The sequence below is a fragment of the Dipteris shenzhenensis genome, chromosome 22 (genome assembly GCF_047967505.1).
Source record: "Dipteris shenzhenensis isolate YYH24624 ecotype China chromosome 22, Dip_SZ_1.0, whole genome shotgun sequence".
NCBI lineage: Eukaryota > Viridiplantae > Streptophyta > Polypodiopsida > Gleicheniales > Dipteridaceae > Dipteris > Dipteris shenzhenensis.
The window spans coordinates 31,457,502-31,470,579 of record NC_141617.1 but is presented as its reverse complement, the minus strand read 5'-3'; the positions used below and the strand labels follow the sequence as shown (position 1 = coordinate 31,470,579).

The following is a 13,078-nucleotide window of genomic DNA, read 5'->3' as shown; positions in this document are numbered from 1 at the left end:
TATTTCCTCATCATCCAATAAATAGAATATGAAGCAATCTCTCAATTGTGAGCTGTTCTTATGAGCCATTAGAACCATTTGAGCCTAGTGTAAGATTTGGGGAGAGAGAGAGCAAGAGAGTGAGCTGAGAGCTGAAAGCTTGAAAGCTTAGTTGCAATAGAAGAGTATAAGAGTACAACTAAAAGAGTGAGAGATAAGGTTTTGTCCTAGTGACAAAACCTTAGTAGTCACTAACCATAGTTAGTGGACTAACTGCGGTTAGGGGAAAAAACCTCTTAAAGAGGGAAAAGTGCCCCTAACTAGCTTATTAAGTTACATTGGTCACTGCTGAATTATATCTATAATTCTAACACCCCCCTGCAGTGCCAATGTCATGTACAAGGATGATTAGTCACCAAACGGATATAAGTTCAAGGCACTGCGAAATGCCTCAAACTTTTCACGTGGAAGTGCTTTGGTGAAAATATCTGCAACATTGTCATGTGTGGACACAAAGATCATACTGATCTCTCCTACATGCAACTTCTCTCTGACGTAGTGATAGTGAACCTCAATGTGCTTCGTGCGAGCATGAAACACTGGATTCTTTGCCACTGCAATGGCACTCTAACTATCAGTGAGAATTGGAGAAGGACCCTCCAATGACAGATGAAGATCAGCAAATAGACGACGCAGCCAGACACATTCAACTGTTGCTGTGAAAGCTGCCGTGTACTCAGCTTCACATGATGAGGTAGCCACTGTAGATTGTTTCTTGCTCAGCCAAGAAATGCAAGCTTTACCTAGTGGACTGCCTAGTGTCATAATCACCAGCCCAATCTGAATCACTGTAGGCATGCATCTGCAGGTCACCCCCCCTGGGAAATAACAAGCCAAAAGACTTCGTGCCCTGCAAATAACGGAAGATGCGCTTAACTGTCTGCCAATGCATAGTTTTTGGGCTGTGCATATACCTGCTCACCTGAGATACTACAAACTAAATATCAGGTCTAGTGTTGCAGAGATAGATGAGGCATCCAACAGCCTGACTGTAAAATGTGGCATCAACTGATTCTCCTGCATCATGCATTGTGAGTTTCAGCCCCGGCTCCATGGGAGTGGCTATGGGCTTACAATCATGCATGTTAAATCCGTCCAAGAGTTTCTGCACATACTTGGACTGAGACATAACAGTGCCACCTCTCTCTTGAGAGAACTGGATCCCCAAATAAAAGTGAAGCAGCCCCAAATCTGACATGTCAAAGTTGGTCTGCAAATCAGCTTTGAAATCTGCAATATTATCTTCATTGGACCCTGTGAGCAGTAAGTCATCGACATAAAGAATGATGACTAAAATTTCCCCCCCATCCTTCTTGATGTAGAGGGTGCTCTCAGTAGGACTATTATGCAACCCCTTGCTGGTCAAAAAGGCATGAATCTTGGCATACCATGCACGAGGGGCCTGTTTCAGCCTGTACAAAGCTTTATTTAGCTTGCATACCTGAAGTGCATTTGCTGGAATTTCAAAGCCTGGAGGTTGTTTGACATAAACCTCTTCCAACAAGTCTCCGTTTAGGAAGGCTGTTTTAATGTCCAACTGATGAACATTCCACTCAAAATGTGCAGCCATTGCAATAACAGATCGGATGGTGGTCATCCGGGATGTAGGAGCAAAAGTCTCCTCATAATCTATGCCCTTTTTCTGAGCATAGCCTTTGGCAACCAGCCTTGCCTTGTATCTGTCAATGGAGCCATCTGGCTTCCGTTTCACCTTGAAAACCCATCGTGTACCAATGGCATGTTTACCTAGTGGCAAGTCTACGACATCCCAAGTCTGATTTTTCTTAATGGACTGCAACTCATCGTGCATGGCATTCATCCAATGCACATTGTCCTTTGCTTCTTCGAATGTTGCAGGCTCCTCATCATCGAGAAGAGTACCTGCATATGCTAATTCCACTGAATTAGCACCTTCCATGTGCCTTACTGCACTGCGAGTCCTGCCAGGTAATGGAGCATCAATCTTACTATCTCTGAGAGTCTGTAACAGCCAGTTTGGGGCTGTTTTTGCTGCATGTATGTCTGCAATTTCTTGCTGAACCACCTGTTCCACTGCCTGTGGAGGTGGCAAGACATTCCGTGGCTGAACTGGAGCATCGGGAGGTGGCTGTAAATTCTGATTTGCATCAGAAATATCAGCAGGGGAACCCAAGGCAATGGGTAGCAACCCCTCAAAAACATCCTCTGAAGAAGAAGGCATATGAAATTCAGCCTAAGTGTGAGCTGAATTTTCTGCAAATATTACATCTCTACTGACAATGATCTTGCGTGTAGCAAGATTGTAGAGACGGCACCCCTTGCTTTCTGCACTGTACCCAATAAATATGCACTTAATTGCCTTATCTGACAACTTATGCCGAAATTCAACTGGCACATGAGCATATGCAAGGCATCCAAAGACACGGAAATGAATCACTGAAGGCTTTCTCCCATTCCAGACTTCATAGGGAGTTTTTGTTTTCAAAGCCTTAGTGGGAGCCCGATTTAAGATGTAGTTGGGACACATTAGACCTTCAAGCCAGAATTTGTGAGGCATGTGTTTGCTTTTCAGCATACATCTGTCCATCTCCATAAGAGTTCTATTTTTCCTCTCAGCTTTGCCATTTTGCTGAGGGGTCAGCCTCACTGTGAGCTGATGCACAATATCCTTGCCTTTTAGAAAAGCATCAAAATCTGTAGACAAGTATTCCCCACCTCTATCTGTGCGCAATGTATGTATCTTGAGTCCAGTTTCATTTTCAACCATGGCTGAAAAGTGTTTAAACACCATGAACACTTCTGATTTGCGCTTCAGCCCAAAGACCCAAGTGAAATTGGAGTAATCATCAATGAAAGCAACAAAGTAGAGATGACCACCCAATGATGGAGTCCTCATGGGACCACAGACATCACCGTGTATAAGCTGTAATTTCCGAACAGCTTTAACTAAACCATCCTTTTTGAAGGGAAATCTATGCATCTTGCCTAAAATGCACCCTTCACAGGCATGTGGAGGAGGTATCTCAAGAGGTGGCAATGCATCAACCATAGAGTGCTTCTGAAGTGTCATCAAGCTGTTGTAATGCATGTGGCCATATCTGGCATGCCATAACTCTGCATTCTACATGGCAACAGTAGGAGTAGAAACTGCAAGAGCATGGGCTACTCTTTTCTCAAAAAGATCAAGCTGAAAAAGCCCACGCAGCAGAGTACCAGATAATCCCAAGGCATAATCATTTTCCCTGTCTCGGACAGCACATTTGTCATCTTCAAAGATGACCTGAAATCCAACCCTGTTAAGAGTGGACACTGAAAGGAGATTCTTGGTGATACCAGGCACATATAAGACATCTGAAAGTCTAAATTCTGAGCCATCAATGGCAGTAAGCTCAACTTCTCCTGTACCACGTACTGAATATGATGAGTTGTTGGCACAAGTGACTTTTTTTCCAACGGGAGGTAGATGCAAGGAAGTAAAGAGACACTTCCTAGAAGTGATATGTTTAGAGGCACCGCTGTCAAAATACCAAGTATTCAGTGTTTCATTGACACTGAAAGCTTATGCATCCGTGGAAGGATCATAACTGCAAGTCAAAAAGGCATATGTATCATCATTACAAGTGGCTGTACTATCCTGAGCATCTGGAACAGCCAGCCTAGAATCTGAAATGCAAGATAAAAAGGCATAATCCTGTCCAACAAAGTTGGCTGCAGCATCCCCACTGTCAGATGCATGAGGAGCTGAATCTGAAACAGCCATACCGGAGCTGTTTTTCTTCTCTTTTGCAAGCCTTTTCCTGCATTCTGCAATGTGATGACTTGGCTTTTTGCAATAATGAAAAAAACCCTTCTTCTTGGGCTTGCTTGCATCATTTTTAGCCTTTTGTGAAGGCTGTCCTGACCCACTGGAAGGCTGATTTACTGATGTCTTTGCCTGTCCCTTTGTTTTTGACTTGAACTTTGAGAGCATAGCTTGTTCACCTGCACGTGAAGCCAAGTTTTTCATGGTCTGCTCTTCCTGAAGCAGAAGTCCTATCAACTCATGAAAAGTGAGAGGATTTGCACCCCCCCTCAATGATAAGTTCAGTGAGGTATGAAAGCTGAGATAAGACTCAGGAAGAGAATTCAGAGTGGTGGTAATCATCTTTGAATCAGGAATAATCTCATCAATGTTCAATAATTGCTCTCTGAGATCCTGTAGCTTTGTGAGGTGGACTGACATGGAGTCACCCTCTTCCATATGTGTATTACTTAACTCTCTTTTCAAGAAAGATACCCTTGCATCATTCCGGGCTGCATACATGCTTTCTAAGATATCCCACGCTGCCTTCGAGGTCTTACACGACCGGATATGCGAAATGATAAATCTTTTCACTGAAAGAGAGATGCATGACAAAGCTAAGGCATCCTGTGAATCCCATCTCTTCTGCTCTGGAGTAGTGGCTATAGCTGCACCAACAACTTGTCCTGCAGCTGCACCCTGTGCACGACCTCTTCCACCTCCTTGCTGGGGAGGGGTATTAGGTGCCATACTTGCTGGTCGGATCTCATCCCCATTCACATAATCCCATAGATTGCGAGAAATCAGAATATTGCGTACCATAAAACTCCATAGGGAGTAGTTGGTACCATCCAACTTGTCTTCCTGTGAAAGACCACCGAACGCGAAATCATTCTGATTTTGCTGGGCCATATCTGAGAAAGAGTTTTTAGCAGATACACTGAATTCCCTTACTGGGAATGAAATGCACAACTCCCAAAAAAACACAGCCAAGCACTGGCTGTAAATGCACCTCAGATTTCTGCACTTGCACTGTCAGAAATCTGTCCAAGCATCAAAAACTCTCCAGAATCTGCCAAAAGTGCTGCAAAACACTTCAAGAAAGGCAGTATGAACTCAAATCTCCAAAATTGCTCTCCCAACACAAAAGCCCCAAAATAGGCCTGAAATTGCAACCAGAAAGGGGCAAATTGATCAAAAGCCCCAAATGTTGCAAGAATTGCGCTCTGTCTGCAAAAGCCCCAAATTTCACTGCGAAATTGCAATGTAATCATAAAATCCCCAAATTTCTGTAAGAAATTGTACTGCAAAAGTGAAAGCCCCAAATTTCGAGCTTGAAATTGCAACCAGAAAGGGGCAGAAGCACAGAAAGCCCCAAATTTTGCAATTTCAGCAGAAAGCCCCAAATTTTTGGGCTAAACCTCTTAATCTGCCTGCAATGTCTGCTTCACAAGAAACTATGAACCCAAAAATACCCAAATGACTGCAAAAGACTGCAAATGTCTGCACAGATACCACCAAATCTGCTGGTAGGATGAGTACGGATGAGCATGTACGGTTGTACAACAGAGTACGGATGAGCAGGTACAGATCTGCCACACATGCAGATGAGCTTGTACTGATGTACGGACGAGCATATCCAAGATGTACGACAAAGTACATGTGTACGGCGAACTGTACGGAAGCAAACCTGTATGGAAGCAAGTACGACGACCTGTTGTACGGCGTGTATGCGCATGTACGACAGCAGCATGTACGTGCTGGTACGGACGGTGAATCGTACGATCGCATGTACGAACGGCGAGATTGCAGGTGTGCTTGTACGGGCATCAACGTAGGTACGTACGTGCTGGAGTAGCAAGTACGTACGGACCTGTACGAAATGTACGCACTGTACGGGATGATGAGCTGCAGCAGATAGAAGGTACGGCCAGCAAAGGGAGCTTGCGGGAGCTAGAGTCCAGGAGCAGGGAGCAGGTCCAAGAGCACGATCTGCTCTGATACCAAATGTAAGATTTGGGGAGAGAGAGAGCAAGAGAGTGAGCTGAGAGCTGAAAGCTTGAAAGCTTAGTTGCAATAGAAGAGTATAAGAGTACAACTGAAAGAGTGAGAGATAAGGTTTTGTCCTACTGACAAAACCTTAGTAGTCACTAACCATAGTTAGTGGACTAACTGCGGTTAGGGGGAAAAACCTCTTAAAGAGGGAAAAGTGCCCCTAACTAGCTTATTAAGTTACATTGGTCACTGCTGAATTATATCTATAATTCTAACACCTAGGGGTTATCAACATGTCTTTCAAAACCTTTCTCATAGTGCTCCTGCCATACCATGGTACCTAGTCCATGAATAAGAAAATAATTTGAAGAGCGACATCAGCCATAACATCAGTTGGTAGGGCCATGTAGCCCTGTTGCAACTCTAGCAAGGTATCATCAATGTTCCGCTGGCCTTTTGGAACATGTGAATGGTTGGGCATGTATCCTCCTCCCATATAAGCATTAGCATAATACATACATCTAGGTTTTACTTGAGTAGGTTTGGACTCTATATAGCGCATGTGTAGTGCATCCTATCTAATTGAGTCTCAAGTCCAATCTTACAACTTGAATTTATTTACAAATGAAGGAAAAAACAATGAGATCGAGAATGTCTTCTAGACTTTTGACTTCATGAAGACTATGCATTGCTCACTATACTCCTCTTCCTCCACAGCCTTGTCCTCAAAGCATGGAGCTCAAGGGTGCACACAACCAACTCAATGCTTGCACATACTACAAACAGCCTTGTGGCTTATGTAGGTTTCATGCTTCACCAGGTGCTTGGCCATTTTGGCAGTTTTCATATTCATCTGTTGTGCACTTACCTTGCTTTACTTCTCTAACAAGCCTTGGACCATGGAGCCTCTGATCGGTCATCTCTTCTGCCTATACCGCATGTCCTTGCTATCCCCATATCTTGGGGGGCACCTCCCCTTGCATTCTGCCCAAAATCATCTGCATGGACTGGAAAATCATAGAAGACTCTTCTCCACCTGCTTTCACGGAAGATAGTTCATAATGCTGCTAGAGGTCATCAAAAGATCCCCTAGAACAGAATTACCATATGAGGGATCCCGACTTAGCATGACTGGACTAGTGTCACCCAACTGCATCACAATCATAGATATATATATACCTTTGTAAGACTAGAATAAGTCCAATCATACAAATTTAGATTTTTTGTTGTTCTAAAGACCAAAATTTCTACACAGAAAATAAAAGAGAAAATGAAAGAGAAGAAAAAAGAGGTAAACAAAAAACTTTTATGCAAAACAAAAGGAAGACATACTTAGCAAGCAAAGCAACACTTTATGTCGTCATCAGTGCCCAAGCATAAGCAGCTATACTAGGTTTCTAAAGACCCGCAAAGTCTCCTGGGCAAACCCAGTGCTTACTACAATATGTGACAATCATAGGCTTTAGTCAAAGATTGAGTGCCCATTTTCACATGAATCCAATAGGCATCATAGACTCAAGACCTTCTGTCACACATTTATTTCCTCTGGACATCTCGTTGGCTTGCATCTCCATCGAATGAAAATTGAATATCTAAGGCACAGCAATCACTATATATATCCCAACCTTGCAAAATGTTTCTTCCTTGCAATATGCTATACTGTAAGGCCAAGTATACCAAGGCTTCGAAACCAACATCTAACATTTGAGGCATGACAATAAACTTAAAGGAAAAACACTTTGTAACAGTAGGGAGTTCTAGGTTTAGCAGTCAGCTAGTTAAATGGGCCCAGTTAGCCTAAAAAGGGAGTCTCATTCATTGTAAACACTTTAGTATTCTCTTGTGTATGTTTTATCTAGGCTACAATATAGGTACTCTCTAAATAAATAAAGCTGCTTTTGCACTCCTTTGCCCTATGCCCTCCCTAAGCTGATGTACTAGATGGCTTTCATGTTGTCCCATAGACCTCTTGGTCTCCCGTGGATGTTAATAGACTTTCTTTCTTTCTTTCTAAGCTTGATTGTGGGTTTGCCACGTGGCAGCCTGTTGTCCCATAAGCAAACAGGGCCCACAATTCTAAAAGTATGTAAAGGGCCTTCAACTGTACTAAACATTCATTCTACACTCATGCAATTCACATTTCTCTCAATCAGCATCAGCCCAAAGGCCGCATATGCAAAGAACAGCATCTAACACCTAGCTAGCCAGCCATCAAAGGAGCTGCTTGATCCCTTGCTCTTGTAAGAGAGACCTAACCCTTCCCCTCTTCTACCTTTTCTGCTAATTTTAGCTAAACAGTTCTCTAGGTTCCCCAAAACTAGTGATTGTTACATAGCTACAGTAGAAGCCTTATTTCACACTTGGGTACAACAGACTGTGGAGGGTCATGAAAAAGATTTCAGTTGTGTACTCCTCTCATTTTATGTAGCTCCTACTCCATGAGCACCCGACATGCATAGAGTATTCATCCTAAACGCCCTTGGGATAATTATAGCCTTTAAAACTGTACCCATGAGGCATCACAAATCCATCCGCACTTCCACACAAGCCAGCCTTCAATGGCAGCACTTGCAATAATGGCATTCAGATAAAAAGTTTACTTGCTCAGATGCTCAAATTGAGAGCTGTGGCCATTGCCTAATGAAATTTGTGGCAATTTCTGGCTGCTGCAATCTCTGCTGGTTGCTCCTCTTTTTCCTGTTTTACAAGGGGATAAACCCAACAACTTAACCTAACCCTAGGACGTTTAGCCTATCCTTGGAAGATTTTGGTTACCCAGCTAGAGGGGAGGAAACCACCTACACATTTAAGTGGGGCATGGAACTCTCTTGCAATGACAGGAGAGAACCTAGAGAAGGACCTGGTGGCACAAATCCTCACAACTGTGGAGAGAGGTGTTTGTCACGCCAAGCCTTTGCTAATGACTGATCTCATTTCTGATCTCTCTCACAACCAGGAACTTCACGCTTGTATCCCAATTGGAGTGGGAGGTTCAGAGGCCCAAAAGCTCAAATCGAGATCTGAGAAGAAAGCTAGAGTAAGTGCAAAGAGCCCTGCCCTGATGCCGAACTAAGAAAGAGGAAGGTACAGATTTTAGGAAGGGGGAGAAATAGAACAAGGTGGAAGATGGACAAGGAAGGAGAAGCTAGGAGGGCGGGGCCCAAGGGGGGAGGGGGGGGGACGGAGGGGGGGAGGGAGGGGGGGGGGGGGTTTGTAGAGGAGGGGGCGGCTCCATAGATACTTTATTTGAAATGAAGAAATATGTGCCCCAGTCAGCACTGGAGTAGTATGAAATCATCACACTCTCTTGAAAATCTGCATGACGAGTGAAAGCTAGTGGATAGCCCTAGTAGAAAAGCAGGCCTCCCAACTTCAGCACTACAGGAAAATTTTCTCTCTTTTCAACCTGCTAGGGTCATCAGATTTTCTAGGTAAATGCTCAGCAGCATCATACAGATTTAAATTGAGAAGGTTTGTCATGGTTTCAGACCACACCAGTTCCAGCAAATTGCATGAGTCTCTCTCTATACTCCTCAGACCAAGATGAATTTCAGATTAACAGGGCCTCCTCGCCAGCATCCGGTTTCTTACCTCTCTTGTGTCTCTGGAGTCTATACTCCTTATTGTAAGTTGGATACGTACACCTGCACAAGCGTTCGCAGACACAGACACACATACGAAGGGTGCATGCTACTTCTAAACAAATGGAAAATCATTTGCCTTCTCAGTTTAATGTTAAAAATCAATGGAGGCTTATAAAACCATACCTGGAAAATGGATCCCAGCTTCCTTAGTGCCAAGGCTCTAGACTTCACTGTTTCCTTTGATGCATTTGATTCTGACAACACCTGTCCCAGACAAGTATGCTTCCGAGTTATATGGCAACCATGTACATCTCCCATAACCACTATTTTCCACCCCAATAATGAAGGAAAGAAACATTCGATTCCTAATTTCAAAATTGTACAACCAATAACATGAGACTTTAGCCTCTGAAAAGGTCCCCCACCTGCCCCCCTTTTTTTAGATCCAAAAACTGAAACCATGTGCCGGAGACAGCTCTGACAGCTCTCAAATTATAATCCACTGTATTACATGCCAAAAAAGTTCTTCCCAATAACAAAGGAAAGAAATTGATCAACTCCTAGTTTCAAGACTGTACAAGCAGTAGCATAAGATTGTTAGCCTCTCGTAAGCGCCCCCCCCCCCCCCCCTGTCCCCTCAAAATCATTCAAGGCAGACAGCTCTTAAATGATAAGCCATTGCATTAGATGCCAAAAAAGTTCTTCCCAATAACAAAGGAAAGAAATTGATCAACTCCTAGTTTCAAGACTGTACAAGCAGTAGCATAAGATTGTTAGCCTCTCGTAAGCGCCCCCCCCCCTGTCCCCTCGAAATCATTCAAGGCAGACAGCTCTTAAATGGTAAGCCATTGCATTAGATGCCAAAATTTTCTCAGTTTTCAATTCCCACTCTCCGTTTGTGTCCCGAATCTGGCCAGGACGGCTATAAGCCTTGCCAGGGACGTAACTGGCTTCCAAAAACGTGTGGTCTAATTTCTGTATTTGACTAGAACGAAGGGGATAACCCTTGGTCATGACACCATCATCTCAGTGAGAACAAGGGAGGGCTGATCCCTTTCCATCAGGATATTACTGCGTCTAGATTTGGAACATAAAACACAAACAAATGAGCTGTTAACAGGTCCAAGTACACTCCCAGGTCATATATAGCAGATAGTTTCCCTTCACCATGGCTTCTAATGCTGGATGGAGTCAGAAAACCCAAGCAATTGAAAAAATTTTGATGCACATTTGCTTCAAGAAAAAATAGGAAAAGACAGAAAACAATATCAAAGAAAGAAATACGTGATGCAATTGTCAAAGAAGTAAAAATCCTTCAACCAGTTCCTAAGTGTGCCTAATCAAAAGATACTTCAATTGTGCTGCACAAAAAGAAGTAATGTAATTGCCCAAGCTTCCCCTTCCATGTTTCCTACATGTCTACTTCATTTACTCTGCATAATCTGAGCCAGAGTGAAGAATGTCTATCACATAGATCATGCAGAAACTCACTGTTTGACAGACGTGCATAAGAGTAACCTCGATATCAGCAACATTTATTTTCCACAAAGAATTAATCATGGCTTCTTTATGGGCCTCCAAGAAACTTGCAATCTCCTCTTCACCCCCCTCGGCAGATGTTTCAAGCTTACTCTTAATGTTCTCTTGCATTTGCATCAGAGCAATGGCACCTGCTCAATATGAAGAAAGGTTTCAGACAAAATGGTAACTTAAGTTCTTGAATCTATACATAATTGAGCTCACGACACATTACCAGACATTACCACCACTCAACCTCTTCATGGTATCAATCTTAGCACCATGTCGGAGGGGTATCAAACTTGGCGTACCTGAGGCAGCTGTCACTTGGGACTTTATAAAATGGCCCTTATCCCTGACCCACTCAGCAACAAAAGGGACGCCCATAAGAAAGAGATTCTTTCCAAGCTGTTTTGCAGCTTGCCGCTTGTAGATGTAACCGATAGTGTGCAACATAGGCTCACCAAATGCTGCAAATAACCAAGAATAGCCTTTAAAATCAACTCTCATAAATAATAAGGCATGTAACTAGCATTAAAGAAGTGCATTATATGTAATATTTGCATGTATTACTTTAGCAGCTGATCACAGTAATGAAATACTTTACTTTTATATGAAAGAAAAAGTCTACATGGAACTACAACAATGATAAATTCATGTATCAGACTATTTATGTAAGTGCTAACATGGCAAACCGGGACAATAACCTCTCATGACTCAACCAACGGGAAGAAGACCTTTGGGAAACAGCTGTGACTATATTCATTTCAAAGAAGTGACTAGATATAGACAGAGCTCACTGCCTATACTCCTGGAATAATGCATGGGCAGCTTCCATCTGGTAAGCTATCATCCTAACTCGATACTACAAACTGCTGGATCACAGCAAAGCCAAATGGCACCTTTCAAAACTTAAAGGCTCTTATGTAAATGGGCACACCCAAGCATTCTTGTTGAGGGCACAAATGTGGCCACTAACAATTGAGTCTTTTCCCAAACTAAAGCGGGAATCTACCTTCACATTGAGATACTGGATGAGCTTATGTTAGAAATAACTTGAATTTCAGTCAACTTCCGTCAGTCTCTAGATGTATACCTTTTCATTCATGCCTAATGGTGGATTAATTTTAACATATAAATGCCTCGATTTCCTCAAATGCATCCTGACTTATATGATAAATTTTTGGTAATGAAGACAGTGTTCCTTTATTTTCTCAACAGATCATAAACCAAAGAAAAGACGGGTGACGGTTGCATAACATTCAAACGTATCTTTTTGTGCTGTGATCATATGTTATAGGCATTTGAGCACTTTATTGATGCTGTGATCATATATTATAGGCATTTGAGAGCTTTACAAAAGAGACTCCAGCTAATCAAAATGATGCATAGAAGGCAGCCCCAAAAGATGGTGGTTGCTCAAGTCTTGCCCAACAATTACAAAAGATTATATATATCTATGTGTCTATCTATCTGTATGCATGCGCGTGCGCACACACGCACGCGCGCGCGCGCGTGTGTGTGTGTGTGTGTGTGTGTGTGTGTGTGTGAGATACGCATCTTCTCCATCCATGTGCAGATGGGCAACCATCCCGAAGAAATATGCAATCTTCCATTCACTGAAGGCTGGTCCACAAATGCAACCAGAACCTGGCAATGACCTCCTAGGGCACCTGCTCGATCCAATGCAGCTCTATTGAAGGAGTCCAAGCAGTTGCCTCTAGCTAGAGACAAGGACCAATGCATGTAATATACAAGAAGAAGGGAACCTCTCCGATTTCCAGAAAAGGCCAAATCCACTCTCCCACATCTTATTAAACCTTGTGAAGGGGCCAGCCCTTCCACAAATAAAGTTGCCACCCTGACTTGCCTTGACTTGTAGTGTGGCTGGCACTGGGTCAATGATCCGGTCATTGCCAAGCGGCCCTATACCCTGATCCTTTGCAGCTTGCTCAAGTCTGAAACCCATCCAGATTTGGGCCTCCATTTGTCTCTAGCTGAAGGTGTCCGGGCCCCACTCTGTAATATCTGGACAGCGGACGGTAAGGATCCTAGGGCTCGATGTAAGAACCAGACCTAAGGAGAACTCTCCTAGAGAATTGTTCCATACTAGCATGGGAGAGCTAAGGATCTGTGCAAAACATCCCTCCAATACTCACGGATGGTGGAGTCTATCTCTACT

General features: G+C 43.2%; 1 protein-coding gene across 1 annotated transcript in view; it reads right to left on the bottom strand.

Annotated features, from left to right (window-relative positions):
* Window positions 1–13,078, bottom strand: part of LOC147888003 (chaperone protein dnaJ 10-like) — a 69,099-nt gene that overhangs the window by 2,061 nt on the left and 53,960 nt on the right. Inside the window, exons 6-8 of the mRNA XM_087393342.1 lie at window positions 11,208–11,366; window positions 10,870–11,048; window positions 9,562–9,642 (exon numbers count right to left, since the gene is read on the bottom strand). Coding sequence (XP_087249468.1) covers window positions 9,562–9,642; window positions 10,870–11,048; window positions 11,208–11,366 — 419 coding nt within the window. The remainder of the gene's footprint in view (window positions 1–9,561; window positions 9,643–10,869; window positions 11,049–11,207; window positions 11,367–13,078) is intronic.